This window comes from Pelophylax lessonae, assembly GCF_965119305.1.
Source record: "Pelophylax lessonae genome assembly, chromosome: 1".
Classification (NCBI taxonomy): domain Eukaryota; kingdom Metazoa; phylum Chordata; class Amphibia; order Anura; family Ranidae; genus Pelophylax; species Pelophylax lessonae.
The window spans coordinates 439494009-439512190 of NC_138768.1; the positions used below are offsets into that span (position 1 = coordinate 439494009).

Below are 18182 nucleotides of genomic sequence, written 5' to 3' on the forward strand. Positions count from 1 at the left end.
TGTCATTGGGTATTTCCTCCCAGATCTGGACCAGGGCATCATTGAGCTCCTGAACAGACTGAGGTCCAACCTGATGGCGTCAGATGGACCGAAACATAATGTCCCAGTGGTGCTCTATTGGATTTAGGTCAGACGAGCATGGAAGCCCTTTAATGCTATCAATTCCTTCATCCTCCAGGAACTGGCTGCATACCCTCACCACATGAGGCTGAGCATTGTCTTGCACTAGGAGGAACCCGGGACCCACTGCACCAGCGTAGGGTCTGACAATGGGTCCAAGGATTTCATCCTGTTACCTAATGACAGTCAGGGTGCCATTGTCCAGCCTGTGGAGGTCTGTGGGTCCCTCACTGAATATGCCTCCCCAGACCATCACTGACCCACCACCAATCCAGTCATGCTGAACGATGTTACAGGGAGCATAACGTTCTCCAAGGCTTCTCCAGACCCTTTCACATCTGTCACATGTGCTCAGGGTGAACCTGCTCTCATCTGTGAAAACCAAAGGGTGCCAGTGGCGGACCTGCCAATTCTGGTGTCTAATGGAAAATGCCAATCTAGCTCCACAGTGCGGGGCAGTGACTGCAAGGCCCAGTAGAGGACGTCGGACCCTCAAGCCACCTTCATGAAGTCTGATCCTGATTGTTTGATCAGAGACATTTTCACCAGTGGCTTACTGGAGGTAATTTTGTAATTTTCATGCAGTGCACATCCTGTTCCTCCTTGCACAAAGGAGCAGATATTGGTCCTGCTGATGGGTTAAGGACCTTCTATGGCCCTATCCAGCTCTCCTAGAGTAATGGCCTGTCTCCTGGAATCTCCTCCATGCTCTTGAGACAGTGCTGGGAGACACAGGAAACCTTCTGGCAATGGCACATATTGATGTGACATCCTGAAGGAGTTGGATTGCCTGTGCAAACTTTATAGGGTCCAGGTATCGCTTCATGCTACCAGTAGAGACACTGACCCTAGCCAAATGCAAAACTAGTGAAAAGCAGTCAGAAAAGATGAGTAGGGAAACTAAATAAAGTCAGTGGACTGCACCTGTAAAACTATTCCTGTTTTGGAGGTTGTCTCATTGTTGCCCATCTAGTATACCTGTTGTTAATTTCATTAACACCAAAGCAGCTGAAATTGAATAACAACCCCCTCTGCTACTTAACTGACCAGATCAATATCCCAGGAGTTTATTTGACTTGATGTTATAGTCTGCATAAAAAGTGTTCCTTTAATTTTTTTTGAGCTGTGTATATTTTAATTTCAGAACAAGCATTTGCCAGGCAACTAGACACACAGTGGGGTCAATTTACTAAAACTGGAGAGTGAAAGATTTGGCATAGTTATGCATGGTAGCCAATCAGCTAACTTTAGCTTGTTCAATAAAGTGGGGTCAATTTACCAAAACTGGAGAGTATAAAATTTGGTGTAGCTATGCATGGTATCCAATCAGTTCACTTCAGCTTGTTCAATAAAGCTTTGACAATAAAACCTGGAAGCTGATTGGTTTCTGTTCAGAGCTGCACCAGATTTTACACTCTCCAGTTTTAGAAAATCAACCCCAGTGTGTCTCAGCCAATTCTTGTGAGCAAATACTGTATATCAACCCACCAAAAGTAAGTAAATTCTCAATTATAGATAGGTGCAAATTCAATGCAGAATATATAAGAACACTAATCCAGAGGATTTGAGCACTTTATATTGAATCAGTGTTAGTAGTAATAGTGTAAAAAGTGGATTCCTTTTCGGAACACATAATATGTATATATCCGCATAAGAGAGAGGTTCCTAATCATAAATTGTCATTACTGATAAATGCATTCCTTCAGGAACATCCAACCGTGTTTATTGCAACACCTTTGCAACATAAGAAAATTCATTCAAGAACACATATATGGTTCAAATCGCATACACTCATTGGTATATAGTGTAGAATAATAGTTATTTCTTACAATGATCAATACAGCCAAAGTAACATAAAACTGTGTACAATAAGCTTAATTGTCTTCAAGAATGATGCATCTATTGTCCAAAAAGATACGGCAATGTATAGCCGCAAGCTGGCATATTCAATGGTGCAAGAAGGCAATGATCAGTAGTACATATTTGTGCTCAAATGTGCTTATGATACTGGTAATTCATTGGCAGTGTAACATGCATATCCAGCCTATAGGAAAATCACTGGAATGAAATCCACCGTGCCCTCAGTAATGAAGAGCTATGTGCCAAGTATCAGAAGCAATCAATGATAAAGGTAGCTCCAACATCCAGAGACTAAAGCCCCGTACACACGTACCGATCGTCGGCCGACCGATCGGCCGTCTTTTGTCCCCGGGCTGTCCTGTCCGCTGAAAAGTGCAAAAGACTGCACACAAATTTTGTCCGCCGACTGCAGAAGTTATGTCATGTGATGGTTAACTTTCCCTGTATTTTTTCTTTTCTGAGCATGCCCAGTCTTGCAAATCTGCTGTCTGTCGGCCGAATTCTGTACTGACTGGCGAACAATCGGCCGTTCTGGTGTCAACATACAAAAATTTTAATGTTTGCACGACAGATTCTGTTCGGCCGAAAGTGCGCTGTCGGCTGTCGGAAGCATCATACTAACAAGCCGAAAATCGGCCGATCGGTCGTCGGCCGAATCTTTTCGGCCGACAATCTGCATGTGTGTACGGGCCTTTAGTAGTCAGTTCGTGTCCAGCAGCAAGGGACAAACCGTGTTTTTGTAGTTGCATTGCACCACTTTTAGATGATATTAATTAACGTATTAAAAGAATTTAATTTTTAGATACAGAAGTTGTGATGAAATGACTCTATGGAATTGATTTATAAAAGGCAAATAGACTGTGCACTTTGCAAGTGCAGTTGCTCCAGTGCATAGTAAATGAGGGAAAGCTCTGCTGACTTCCATCATCTAATCATGTGCAGGCAAAAATGCTGTTTTTTTGTTTTTTTTTTAGATTTTCCTTGCATGTGATTGGCTATTTTTTGCAAAGTGAACCTTTACCTCATTTACTAAGCTATGCAGCAACTGCACTTGCAAAGCGCACAGTCTATTTGCATGAAGTAAATTTACCCCTATATTTTTATGTATTCCATGAACCATTTGTTTTGAAGGTGATAAATCCCACCCATAAAACATTTTTGAAAATGTTATATTTAACAACTGATTGATGGATATCTTTGTTTCTTTTACAACACAATAAAAATCTAACAGGGGTTAGGTTGGCCTTTACCATTTGAGAAACAGAGGCTTCTGTCCCTCTGCTATGAAAGTGCCAAATTGAGGAGCAGAGGAGAAGGAGCAGATTCTGTTTTCTCTCATTTTACAGATATGTTGATTTTGCTCAGGGTTACAAAATATCTATGTAAATCACTTGAATTTAATTTGACCAAATGGGAAGTGATGCAATGTCACGGTTTGCGCAACTTTGTAAAGCGATTGCACAAATCTAATGCCATTGTTCATTGCACAAATCGAATGTCCTTGTTCAAGCGTACGCAAGCAAAATGCCATGCAGAGAGTCTATTGTGTTTAACCACTTTACCACCGGAGGATTTTGCTGTCTTCCGTCCAGGCCACTTTTTGCGATTCGGCGCTGTGCGACTTCAACTGACAATTGCGCGGTCGTGCGACGCCGTACCCAAACGAAATTTACGTCCTTTTTTTCCCACAAACAGAGATTTCTTTTGGTGGTATTTGATCACCTGTGCGATTTTTACTTTTTGAGCTATAAACAAAAAAAGAGCGTTTATTTTGAAAAAATAACAATACTGTATTTTTAACATTTTTTTTATATGAAATTCCGCCCAAAAAAAGATGTAAAAACCAATTTTTTTTAAAATTTTTGGCCAATTTGTTTTCTGATACCTATGTTTGGTAAAAAAAAATCGCAATAAGCGTATTTTGATTGGTTTGCGCAAAAGTTATTGCGTTTACTAACAAAGGGAAAGATTTCTGTCATTTTTGGTGTTTTTTTTTTTTAACGCGTAATGGCGGCGATCTGCGATTTTTTTTTTTTTGCGGGACTGCGACATTGCGGCGGACAGATCGGACCCTTGACTGACATTTTTGACACTTTTGGGGGTACCAGTGACATTACTGCAGTAATCAGTGCTATATATATATGCACTGTTACTGTAAAAATGACACTGGCAGGGAAGGGGTTAATTTTATTGGAGAGGGAGGGGTTAATGTATGCCTGGTGCTTACTGACGTGTAGGGGGGGAGGTGACTGAGTGAGTCATGGACAGATCGGATGTCCAGCTATGCTGAACAGTCCGATCTGTCACTCCCTGTCACTATGGAGATCCGCCCGCTGTGTGATCTCCAGACTCGATCCCCGACGATCGGGTAAGAGCAGCGGCGATCGCCGCTGCTCCTCCCCTGGCCCGACTCCCGCTGTGAATGAAAACAGCGGGAGCGAGCCTCCGGCGGCGCGCAAGCGCCGCCCAGAAGGGGGAGTGTCTGACGACGTAGTACTACGTCGTCAGACGATAACGAGCCACTCTGCCGCAGTAATATTACTGTGAGCAGAGGTAAAGTGGTTAAAGAAAACTTTACAGTGTAGCACAACCTCTATTATGTGAATCAAATCTCACAATGAATAAACAAACAATGTGCTAGTAAGCAAATAAATTTGCAACAATCTCCATACAACAAGCAAATTTATTAAAATAAATATGATATAATTGTTAGGTGACAATGCAATAAATATCAATACTCACTGCTGACACCACCAATTGTGGAACAGAGTTCCACATTCTTACCCCTCTACGCAGCTTAAGGCTCCTCCTCCAATCTTGTTGTATGGCCACGTGTCCCCTTACACTCCCTGAGACTGCATCATTTTTTTTCCTATGCTGGGATCACCATTGAGGTATTTGTGAATCGCTATCATGTCTCCTCTCAAGCGTCTCTTCTCCAGAAAAAAAAAATTTAGTGCTTGTAGTTGCTCCTCGTAATTGAGGTCCTCCAATCTTCTAATTAGTTTATTTGCCCTTCTTTGCACTCTCTCCAGCTCCAGCACATCCCTTCTGAGGATTGGTGACCAGAACTGGACAGAATATTGCAGATGTGGCCGGACTAGAGTTTTATAAAGTGGCAGGATTATAGTTTTATCTCTGGAGTATATCCCCTTTTTATGTATGCTAATATTCTGCCGACTTTGGTAGCTGCAGCTTGACATTGCATGCTATTGCTCAGTTCATCTTCCACTAGGACCCCCAGATCTTTCTCCATCCTTTATTTCCCCCCTAGTGAGTAGTTTGCGTTTGTTTTTAGCCACGTAGTTGCCCACTCCATTATTTTGTTTAGGTCTTTCTGTAAAATCTTTTATATCTTGATGCAAAGTTATTGCCCTGCTTTTTTTTCTGTCTGCAAAATTTAAGATTGAGCTATTTATCCTCTATATCATTTATGAATAAATGAAACAGAATCAGTCGCTGGAAAGAACCTTGGGGTACCCCACTGACCAGTCTAAGTACACGTTATTTATCACCACCCTTTGGACGCGCCCCCTTTAACCAGTTTTCTATCCAAGACCAATCCTTATGGTCGATGCCTGCAGACCTCAGCTTGTAGATTAGGCGTTTATGGGGAACTGTATCAAATGCCTTTGCAAAAATCCAGATATACCACATCCACAGGTCTCCCCCCTATCTAGAACACAGCTCACTTCCTTCTAGAATCTTAACAGATTGGTCTGGCAAGAACCTCCCTTTGTAAACCCATGCTGATTACTACTAATGATACTGTTTTCATCAGCAAATTCTTGGACATAATCCCTTATCATCCCTTCCAATAATTTACCTACTATTGATGTCAGGCTGACTGGCCTGTAGTTCCCCGGATTATGTCTCTGCTCTTTTTTAATATTGGTACCACATTTGCTTTTCTCCAATCAGCTGGTACAGTTCCTGTCAGTATGCTGTCCGCAAAGATTAGGAACAATAGTCTAGCTATAACCTGACTGAGTTCCCGACTGAGTTTTGTCTGAAGTCTGTTTAGAAAATTAAATAATCCACTACCAAGTGACAATGCTTATAATATTCAGTGTCTGCCACCACTCGTGCTCCACTAACTGCTCACCTCAATGCCATGACCCCTGCATTACCAGTCAGGTCACAACAAGCAGTGTTTCCCTTTAAGGTACTCAATGGTGGCAATATGGCATCCTCGATCCTCCAAATCTCCTCTAGCTCAGTGTCAACTTCCAAGTAAGTCAATAAACATATAGAGATGGGGAGATAGAAATAAAATAAAGCCAATCTAGTGCTCTCTGTATGAAATATATTTTTTGAACTAAAAAATTGTAGAAATCTACTCACATTAGAAAGCAGTTAAGCCGTGCTAGCTGCATCTCGCATGTATCAAACATCAATCACAGATAGATGACTCATGCTCCAGGTTTGGCCCCCTATACGTAGTCCTACTGTTGAAGTCCACACCCCTCAGACTTTATTTAATTTTCTAAACAGACTTTTATTATTTTATTTTATTTGCATTGTCCCTTCACAATTATATCATATTTTATTATATTTGTTTGTTATATGGAAATTGATGCAAATGTATTTGCTTACTAGCACACTGTTTATTATATTGTGAGATTTGATTCACAGATTTCTTAGAGGTTGCGCTACACTGTATAGTTTTCTTTATATATTACTTGGAAGTGTTGTGAAATCACTTTATTGTGTCAGCAGCAATCTTGTAAGTGGAGAGTATATACAGGTATATTGCGCTGATTGTCTTTGTTTTATATTCTATTGTGTTCTATTGTATTTTGTAATTTTTTTTCCTGCATTTTCCAGAATTTAGTGCCCGTTCACATACGAGCGACGCTACTTCGCACCGCGACCTCCGAGGTCGCGGTGCGAGCAGCGCGCCGCGACCTCGGAGCGGCCGCCACGGACTTCATAACATTGAAGTCTATGGTGGTCGCCTCCTGGTCGCCTCAAAGAAGCTCCGGACCCTTTTTCTAAGTCGGAGTGACTTGTGTCGCTCCTATTAGAACGGGTCCGCAGCTTCCCTATGGGAGGTGACCTACGGCGACCTGTGAGGCGACCAGGTCGCCTCAGTGTGAACCGGGACTTATGATGTGCCTGACAAATGGCCTGCAAATCAAGTCATGTTGTGTTTGTTTGTTTGTTTTTGTTTTTTTTGTTTGTTTGTTTTTTTTTTTTTAAAGTGATATACAATTACATTTTGTATTTTTTTTTTTTTTTTGTAATTTTTGTTTTCTTCATAGAGTGCCTGGATCAAGTCACAGAACTCGTATCCAGTCACTCATGCCTGTGGAATATAGCTTACAGTTAATGTTCTCCCATAAGTTTAAAACCCAATCATGGAAGGGTAGCCTAGCCATAGGTTTTTATGGAATGTAGTAATATATATTGTTACATGTTAGAAAACAGTTGTCATCTTATTGTTAGATGTGTTCTTCGTTTTTTTAGTTCCTAGAAGGTGACAAGGTAACCAAACAAGGTAAACTAGAGAGTCAGCAGCTCATCAGTATTATAAAGTATCTGCATAAAAGAGCCAGGGACAAAGGACATTCCGAAAGATAATAGGTTGGCACTAGCTCAATTTACTTTTTCATATAAAACTGTAAAGAAGTGGTCAGTGCAATTAGTTCACAGGATGGCAAGTGCTAAAAGATGACTCCCAGTGGGGCAAGTCATCTGAGGCCATTTCTTCAGATAATATATGGACAAGTTGTACAAATCAGTACTAAAACATGATCAAACTGATTAGTTAGACATTGGCCAATCTAAAAAACATTTTGGTTTCTGAAAAAAACATCTGGCAATGACAAAAGTTACTACTCACTGGATCCCAAAGCTCTTGACACCTGAACAAAAACGTATTAAAGGAAATATGTAATGGAACAATCTTGCATTTTTTTAATTAAATAGCTGCAAAAACACGTCTGCATTGAGTCATAATATCAGGTGAAACGTTTACCTAATCATATCTTAGATTCAAAACAACAGTCATAACAATGATAAGGCATGCTGACCCACTCCAAAGAAGGTGAAGTCTTTCAGTATACATGGTGACAGCAGTAGTTTTTTTTGGGTATGAGTTAGATGGTATGAGTAGAATACTTTGTTAGAGGGGGCAAACCTTCATTGAAACATGCCAAACAATAGAAAAATGTTGACCACACTCCAGGATATAGAGGACAAAAAGTATTCCTTTATTCAAAATATGAACAAGTCATGACAACACCGATACAGAGGTACACAGCAAGGGTTAGCGAGTTTCACAAATTACATTTGCTTAACCATAACCATTAGGAGTGCATTATGCTTTGCTTATATGGTAACTTTGATAGAATTTAAAGGATTTTTTTAAAATTATTTTTCCCCAAAAAATATGTATTTTCTCAAAAACTGTATTACAGTTGTGTTATGTGGCCAGTTAAAGGGAAACTAGCCCCTGCTATCCTTTACAGCCAAGGAAGCTACCGTCTTAGGCTCTTTTTGGTCTGCAGTCGACACGGTGCTGCACATGTGATCAGTTATGACACCAGTAATTTGATGGCTTGACAATTCTTTTGAGAACACAAGCAACTGTGATAGTTATCATTCACGGCATGCCTGTTGTAAAACTGTTTTGGAAAACAGTTAATTTGATGAGTTTAGCTCTGCTTTAGGATGCAAATAATCAAAGACCAAACCAAATTGATGTTTCAGTTATCTACCAGCGCCTGAAACTTTTATCACAGACAGTTAGTTGTTCACTCCACTCTACATGTATGCTTATGGAGACGTTAAAGGGAGATCTCCCACAGCTTAAAACGTAACTCCACTTTTTATTGAGAAAAAAACATCCCCCTGTGTGATCTATGTACATTGCCAGGCTTATAACAACATTTGTTGCAGATTCCTAACTTTTGTTCTGAAGAAATCCCTGTTTGTTCCTCTGTGCCCCTTTGCTAATTGGGTCTAATGGGAGTGGTTTCATATGTATAAATCAGCTGTGCAGCTGCAGAGCACTAATGAGAAAATCTGCTGGGCCTGCATCCCGTTAGAAGTCTTTCTATTGGGAGTATATTTTTGTTTCAGGGGATGCCTGATATCTGACTTGTATCTTAGGCAGACTTCTGGGAAAATTGGTGAGCCAATCACACAAGCAGGAAATGATGTTTCTGGGGTGTGGTCAGTACACATTCTGTGTACAGTAGACCTCCAGGTAGCCATATTGCATTGCATTTTCAGAAAATTACAGCGGGTGCAGATTGAAAAGGAAATGTAATTTTTAATAACATTCAATTACAGTATGACTTGTATCACAATTGTATATGCTATATTATTTTTTCTTTGCTATTTTTTTTCCCCCACGAATGTGGAATTACCTTTAACTGTCCTTTAACATAGCTACAAATATTCATTACTAAGACGTCTCAATTCTAACTGTACAACACCTTTGCATTTTAAAAATGTTACAGTGCAATAGATCACAAGGTAGCACCCTTGCAGGTGAAATAAAAGAAGATAAGAGAGTAACACCTTTAGTAATTGACTTGTGAAAAACACAGCAAGTGAGTCTTCAACACCAAAGCCCATAGTTAATAAAAAAAGAGTTAAAAGATTGTCTTTCTTTAAAGGAGATATTTTGTGGGAGAAACATGTGGACTGCCGTTGCTGAAAATTTTATACAAAATGCCAGTTATCTGTCTGTCATGATAATCCAAAGCTTCAATAGTTTGAATCAGTGAGTCAGAACAAGTATGTGGAACAGTAGTTTTGACTTCATTGCTGCAAAACTTTTCCAGGTCATTGTCTGAGAAAGTACTGAAGACAGAGACAGCAAGACACATACTCAGAATAAAAACAGCAATAGCTTTGGGCAACAAGGGCAATTGTTGGCTTTTTCTCTGTAGTTATCAGTCACACACTTATCCCCATCATTCGTAGAAACAGTCATTTCATAAAAACTTAAAATATTCTTTGTAAAAGAGGCTAGCATAACAGATATTTTTGCCACCAAAGGTTGTGTGATTGAAGGCTGTAGAAATGGACCGATGGCCGATGAACTGTGGTCCTGTTTATAATACAGCACTGGCCAGGTATGTGCATATATTATAATGAAGTGTTTCCATTTTTTAATTACTGACAAGGATGATTGGCATTGTGCACTGTGCACTTGTAACAGCTGAGCAAGCACATTTTGCTGGAGTCCATTGCAGTCCTTCTGCTGCTGAAAAAAAAGTGAGCCATACAGTTTTGCTGAAAACAGTGTGCTATAGTAATAAACTTTCCTATTTCTTGTAGAATCTGATGAACAGATGCCTGGAGCAGCTTGATCAAAAGACAATCAATGTACTTGGCAACATACAGAATATTGAGCAAGCTGCCACTGAACTCAAGGTATGAGGCATTTCTTAAGAACAAGAGAACATAAGAGGGTTTCATTCAATACTCACATACTGTATGTAGCCCATGTGTTTGGTATTTTTTTCTTTCTGTTGCACATATAGCAGAGGTACCAATCAAAAGCAGCAAAATCTGCACATAGTAAAGGATATCCTTTTACATGCTTCCTAAATTATGCTAATGAATATTAGGGGTACAGGTTATAAACACAAAGTGTTTGTTTTTTTTCTATCAGAATCCTGACAGCAGCTTTGTGACATTCAATATCTGCCAAGAAAATCAAATAAAGCATTACAAAATTGTTATTTTACATGGCATATGCACAAAAGTATATTGTAAAGTATACACTATATAAAGACCTCTATTTGTGCAGTATTAGTCAGGATTGGTGGTAAGTTAGATTGCAGGATATACGTAGCAGGTAATGTTGCAATACTATTCTTATTAATAAAGTGTAGCTCCCTCTCAGTAAGGTTTATAAGTAAATTGTGTTATTTGCCCTACAGTAGTGGAGTGGTTGTTTCCAGTTAGGCTGTTTGGTAAATTTAGTTTGGCTTCACTGTAGCGTGTGCAGTGGTTGTTGATTGTTTGGTCTGCTAAGGATTCCTAGGCTGAGAATTTGATTGCTTCCCCCTTCCTCTGGAAGAAGCTTTCAGAGCATAGGGAGGGAGAGTCAAATGATCAGTTGAATAGCATACTCTGGCCAATTCTTGGAAAGGGGCATTCAGTAGGTGGCTCGGGAGGTGGGAAATGTGTAAGAGCCTTGAGCAAATAGTTAGTTATTTTCTCGTCAGGGAGGGTTCCAGCACTCCTAGTGCTGCTGCCCTCTAGAAGAATGTTTACTAAGCCATGAAATCAACATCTGGTCCTAAGCATTTGCTGTGCTAAGGGACCAAGGAAGACAGCTATGAAGGGGATACCTACTGAAGGACATTGAGTTAAGGTCTGGAGAATGACTTTGTCATCTCCCTCTTTGGGGATTTACCTGGGGTTATTGGGTGGCAGACAGGATCTTACTGGGGACTGACAGTTGCATAGAGATGTAAGAGAACTGATTGCTAATAGTTGCCCTGTGGTCTACAGCTTTGGAGCTTTTGATATACAGTACCAACAACCCCAGCTACCTCCCAGAGAAGCTGATATTGAAAGACTAGAGAGAAGCTAGATTGTTTGCTGGTGCTGCTGTTTGTTTTGGAGTATCCCGTGACCCTAAACCCCACACCTGATAATGTTTTTCTTGATCAATAAATCCTAAAAACACCTCCTCTAGACTGAACTTTCATTGTCGTTGTGCTTGGGTGACTGGTGGCTTCTGCACTATTTAGGGAGAACCTTTCAGTCTTTGGGGGCCCCTTTAGGGGCGAACGTTACAAAAGACAAATTTTCAGAGCAGGATAAATATCAATTGTTGGACATAGAAAGCAAGACATCAGATTGGGTGACCAAGAATAGCCCTTTTATCAAATGCATATTTTCAGGAAAAAAATACACTAAAATTAATTTATTTATTATACAAGATAGGGTTGTATCAAGTTATTAGTTACCAAACATGTCATGCCTTACAATTGTGCATGCCCATGAAATTGCAAAAATTGATGATACCTAAAATGTCCATAGGTGCTGGACAAGGTAACATCTTAAAGCTGAGATCCAGTCTCTTCAGTGAAAATTCAAAGTCAGCAGCTACAAAAACTGTAGCTTCTGACTTTTAATAAACAGCCACTCACCTGTCCCACGATCCAGCAGTGTAATAATCCTAGTCATTTTCTCCCTGTGTCCTCCCATGGCGGCGTCGGCATCCTCAATATGGAAACCGGGCTGTGAAAGCTTGCGCATGTCAAAGTGGCGCATGTCAGAGTGGCGCTGTACTCTGTGACTGGTCCCGAACTCTTCCGGGACCTGTCATGTGTCCCAGAAGACTTCAGGAGGGAGGGGGGAAGGAGAACATCTACTTCCAATTGTTTAAGATGATAGGAATGAAAGTGGGAGCGGGTACCTGTCAAAATCATGTACCGGCTCCCTGCCTCCTCCTCAAAAGCTCAGGAAGCCTTAAAGCAGAACTTCCCCTTTTGGGTGGAGCTACGCCCAAAGCCTGAATCCACAAATCTGGTAAGGCTATTCACCCAATTAAATGTCCTGCTTACTATGTCCAACAAAGTGACCGATATTTATCCTGCCCTGACCTTCTTTTATTCACCAAATAAATGTAACTCCTATTTCTCTGCCTTCCTTTATCCATCCAGCTCATCTTCTACTGTATGTCTTTGCTCTCCTTCACTGACCTAACTAAGCTCCTGTGTCTGTGCTCTTAATCGATCCAACTCCTTCATTGATAAATTATATAAAATAAATAAGAAAAAAACTTTCATACACTATATACACCCTAACTAAAACATACAGCATAGCAAGCATGTGTATATAAACGTAAATTGTACCATGCATGTGTGGTATCACTGTGAATGTTGAAGTGGGAGAAATATTTCTGGGGCCATAATTTACGTTTAACTCTAAACTGATAACTTGTAAAGGCTTCCAAAGCATCACCTTTTTTGGATATCCTTTTATATTAAATTAAATAATTTTAGTATATCTTTTCCTAAACATATGCATTTGATAAAAAGCTGCTCAAATATTGTTCAACATAAAAATTGCATCTACCTCAATTTTAATTTCCAGGATCTCCGCTTTCAGAAAATATATAATTGTTTGGGGGTTTAAAGTAATTTCTAGCAAAAAAAAATGCAGATTTTTAAGATATATGCAAAAAATTAAAAAAATGCCAGACAGACAAGTGACAAGCTAAGGCCATGGAGGGCTAATCAGACTCCTTGAGATAACACAGGTAGTGTGGACATTTCACAGGGCAGCTCTGAATTTTGTATTGTGTGAAAAGCTTATTAGTTGGAATTTCCTATTCACCAGCAGTAACTGCAAATTAAATTGTATATGTATCAAATGAATTATACTTGAAGGATCTAAATTAGGTATTTGTTGTGCCCCCTTATAAAACAAACTGTCACGCCGAGCGCTCCTGTCTCTGGATCCTCTGACGTCTTCTCGGTGAAAGACATCCTCGCCTCCAAAGTTGTCAGAGGTAAAAAAAAATTTCTTGTTGACTGGGAGAATTGTGGTCCCGAAGAGAGGTCATGGGAGCCCGAGTCCAATATCCTTGACAAAGAGCTCATCCACAGATTCCTGGGCTCCAAAAAGAGGGGGAGACCAAAGGGGGGGGGTACTGTCACGCCGAGCGCTCCAGGTCCTGCAGCGTCCCCGGAGCACTCGAGGCGTGCTGCGGGTAGCGGCGCTCCGGTCACCTTCCCCGACCATGAGTGACGCTCCCCCGCACCTCACACACAGTCGGTCCGCGCGGCGGGACGTTCCCGCCCGCGGACTCCACTCACCTCCCGCTCGGCTCCCGCCCTGGCTTCCTCCCAGCGCACGCGGCCCCGCTCTCTAGGGCGCGCGCGCCCCGCTGTTCTGAAATTTAAAGGGCCAGTGCACCACTAATTGGTGCCTGACCCAATCAGCCCAAAACAGATAAAAACCCACTTCCCCTTCCTCTCCTTGCCGGATCTTGTTGCCTTTTGTGCCTTGAGAAAGCGTTTGGTGTATCTTCCCTGCCTGTGTATCAGACCTTCTGCCGTTGCCCCTGACTACGAACCGTTGCCGCCTGCCTTGAGCTTCTGCTTCGTCTGACCCTGCCTTTGCCTTGTCCTTCTGTACCACGCCTGAATCAGCTGTCTGTGAGGTTGAGCCGTTACCGGAGGATACGACCTGGTTGCTACCGCCGCAGCAAGTCCATCCTGCCTTGCGGCGGGCTCTGGTGAAAACCGGTAGTAACTTAGAACCGGTCCTCTAGTGCGGTCCACGCCAATCCCTCACTGACACAGAGGATCCACCTCCAGGGCAGTCATCTGCCGCCAGTCCGGACCCTGACAGTAGATCCGGCCATGGATCCCGCTGATGTGCCCCTGCCTAGTCTCGCTGACATCACTACCGTGGTTGCCCAGCAGTCCCAGCGGATTGCTCAGCAAGGTCAACAGTTGGCACAGTTGACCGCCATGCTGCAGCAGCTTCTTCCAGCATGGCAGCAGCCGCCTGCTTCTGCTTCCGCTCCACCTCCGCAGCCGGTGGCCGCTGCCTCCGCTAGAATCCGTTTGTCTCTCCCGGACAAGTTTGATGGGGATTCTAAGATGTGCCGGGGGTTCTTGTCCCAATGTTCCCTGCACCTGGAGATGTTAGCTGACCAGTTTCCTACGGAACGGTCTAAGGTTGCCTTCATGGTCAGTTTACTGTCTGGGAAGGCCTTGGCCTGGGCCACGCCACTCTGGGATCGCAACGATCCTGCCACCGCCTCCATCCAGTCTTTCGTTTATGAAGTCCGCAGTGTCTTCGAGGAACCTGCCCGTGCCTCATCAGCAGAAACAGCCTTGCTAAACCTCATCCAAGGAGACGCTACCGTAGGCGAATATGCTATACAGTTTCGCACGCTGGCCTCCGAACTGACCTGGAACAACGACGCCCTCTGCGCAACTTTTAAAAAAGGTTTATCCAGCCATATCAAGGATTCTCTGGCCGCACGAGAAATACCTGACTCCTTGACGGAACTCATCCAGTTGGCTACTCGCATAGATATGCGCTTCATTGAAAGACGTCAGGAACTTCGCCAAGAAAAGAATCTTGTTCGCAACAGGCGATTTCCACGCCTGGCACCTCTCTTCCAGCAACCTTTGCAGCCGGTTACTGTGCCTTCCGCCGAGGAGGCCATGCAAGTGGATCGGGCTCGCCTGACCCAGCAAGAAAGGTCTCGCCGGAGGAACGAGAATTTATGCTTATACTGTGCGAGTTCTGAACACTTCTTAAAGGACTGTCCAGTTCATCCACAGCGTCAGGGAAACGCTCTCGCACCTAGTGACCGTAGGAGAGGCGTCGCTGGGTGTAAAGTCTTCCTCTCCATGCTTGATTGTTCCAGTACGGATTTCTTCTGCCGCTAAAGTCTCCTTCCCTGCAGAGGCCTTCTTGGACCTGAAGGTTCTGCAGGAAACTTCATTAAAGCCTCCTTCATCAACCACTTTAGCATTCCTGTGATCCGTCTCGTCAAGCCCTTCTTCATTACTACAGTTAACGGAGAGAATCTGAACTGTACCGTGCGTTATCGCACAGAACCTGTGCTCATGACCATAGGAGTCCTCCACCAAGAGACCATTGAATTTTTTGTTCTACCGAATTGCACTTCTGACGTCCTTCTTGGCTTGCCCTGGCTCCAGTGCCACTCTCCTACTCTCGACTGGACCTCTGGGGACATTAAATCTTGGGGGCCTACCTGCCACACTCGTTGCCTCAAGTCGGTACCTACTAGACAAGTCTCCGTCTCCTCACCATTGCTTGGCCTTCCGAAGGCCTATCGGGACTTTACTGACGTCTTTTGCAAAAAACAGGCGGAGGTCTTACCACCACATAGACCCTATGACTGTCCCATTGATTTACTTCCCGGTACCACACCACCCCGTGGCAGGATCTACCCTCTCTCTATTCCTGAAACCAAGGCCATGTCGGAGTACGTTCAGGAGAACCTCAAGAAAGGTTTCATCAGGAAATCTTCTTCCCCTGCCGAAACAGGATTTTTCTTTGTTGCCAAAAAGGATGGGTCACTACGCCCTTGTATTGACTACCGCGGTCTTAACAAAATCACGGTAAAGAATCGCTACCCTTTTCCTCTCATCTCGGAGCTCTTTGACCGTCTGCGCGGAGCAAAGGTTTTCACTAAGCTTGACCTCAGGGGCGCTTATAATCTCATCAGAATCCGTGATGGAGATGAGTGGAAAACCGCTTTCAATACCAGAGATCGCCACTTTGAGTATCTCGTCATGCCTTTCGGCCTGTGCAACGCTCCTGCAGTCTTTCAAGACTTTGTCAAAGAGATCTTCCGGGACATGTTGTATACCTGTGTAGTGGTCTATCTTGACGACATTCTAACCTTCTCCTCCACCCTGGAGGAACACCGTCGCCATGTTCGTCAAGTGCTCCAGCGCCTTCGTGTCAACCATCTTTACGCCAAAATGGAAAAATGTATTTTTGAATGTAGCTGTCTTCCGTTTCTGGGGTACCTAGTTTCTGGACAAGGCCTTCAAATGGACCCCGACAAACTCTCTGCAGTCTTGGATTGGCCACGCCCCTCAGGACTTCGCTCTATTCAGTGCTTCCTTGGATTCGCCAACTATTACCGCCAGTTTGTTCCACACTTCTCCACTATCGTGGCACCTATTGTGGCACTAACCAAAAAAGAAGCGAATCCGAAATCCTGGCCTCCCCAAGCTGAAGAAGCCTTTACTCGCCTTAAAGCCGCCTTCGCCTCCGCTCAAGTCTTGAATAGACCCGATCCCCTGAAACCATTCTTCCTGGAGGTGGATGCCTCCTCTGTTGGAGCCGGAGCGGTTCTTCTTCAAAGGTCTGCTAAAGGAAAAAATGTCACCTGCGGCTTCTTCTCAAAAACTTTTTCCCCTCCTGAAAAGAACTATGCCATCGGAGATCGTGAACTACTAGCCATTAAGTTGGCACTAGAAGAATGGAGACATCTTCTGGAAGGATCCCCTCATCCGATCACCATCTACACTGACCACAAAAATCTCTCGTACCTTCAGTCTGCCCAGCGCCTTAATCCGCGCCAGGCCAGGTGGTCATTGTTGTTTGCCCGATTCACCTTCCAAATCCATTTTCGTCCTGCTGATAAGAACATTAGGGCGGATGCCCTATCACGCTCCACCGATGCCTCCGAAGATGAAACCGTTCCTCAACACATCATTCCTCCTGAGTGTCTAATTTCAACTGCCCCTGCTTCACTGGTACCAGTTCCTCCAGGAAAAACATTTGTTCCTCCACGTCTTCGCCTATGGACTCTCAAATGGGGTCACTCCTCTCACCTGGCGGGTCACGCTGGAATTAAAAAGATGACTCAGCTAATTGCTAGACATTATTGGTGGCCTTCCTTTGAGAAAGACGTAACGGAGTTCGTTCGGGCCTGTACTGTCTGCGCACGTGACAAAACTCCCCGCCAGAAGCCTGCAGGTCTTCTCCTCCCTCTGCCAGTGCCTGAACAGCCTTGGTCCCACATAGCAATGGACTTCGTCACGGATCTTCCTGTATCCCATGGCAACACAGTCATATGGGTGGTTGTTGACAGGTTTTCAAAAATGGCACATTTTGTCCCGCTTCCTGGTCTCCCTTCTGCGCCACTGCTGGCGAAGCAATTCTTTTTGCACATTTTTCGTCTCCATGGTCTTCCAACACATATAGTCTCCGATAGAGGCGTTCAGTTTATCACAAAGTTTTGGAGAGCTCTCTGCACCCAATTAAAAATCAAATTGAACTTTTCTTCTGCCTACCACCCTCAGTCCAATGGACAAGTGGAGAGGGTTAACCAGATCCTTGGTGACTATCTGCGATACTTCGTCTCCTCCCGGCAGGATGATTGGGTCGACCTGTTGCCCTGGGCCAAATTTTCTTATAACTTTAGAGACTCTGAGTCATCCACCAAATCTCCGTTTTTTGTGGTGTACAGCCGTCACCTGCTGCCCCCCCTCCCCATTCCCACTTCTTCTGGAGTTCCTGCCATTGATGATCTGACCCTGGACTTCTCCTCCATCTGGAAAGAGACTCAAAAGTCGCTCACCCTGGCCTCTTCTCGCATGAAGAGACATGCAGATAGGAAAAGAAGAACTCCTCCTGTCTTTGCCACTGGGGACAGAGTGTTGCTCTCTGCCAAATACATCCGGTTTCGGGTCCCCAGCTACAAACTGGGTCCGCTT

At 43.3% G+C, this 18182-nt stretch overlaps 1 protein-coding gene across 1 annotated transcript in view; it reads left to right on the forward strand.

The window, feature by feature from the left end:
- TRIM14 (tripartite motif containing 14) overlaps nucleotides 1-18182 on the forward strand; it is a 129452-nt gene that overhangs the window by 82602 nt on the left and 28668 nt on the right. The window contains exon 2 of the mRNA XM_082243811.1: nucleotides 10276-10371. Within this exon, the coding sequence (XP_082099937.1) occupies nucleotides 10276-10371 (96 nt within the window). The remainder of the gene's footprint in view (nucleotides 1-10275; nucleotides 10372-18182) is intronic.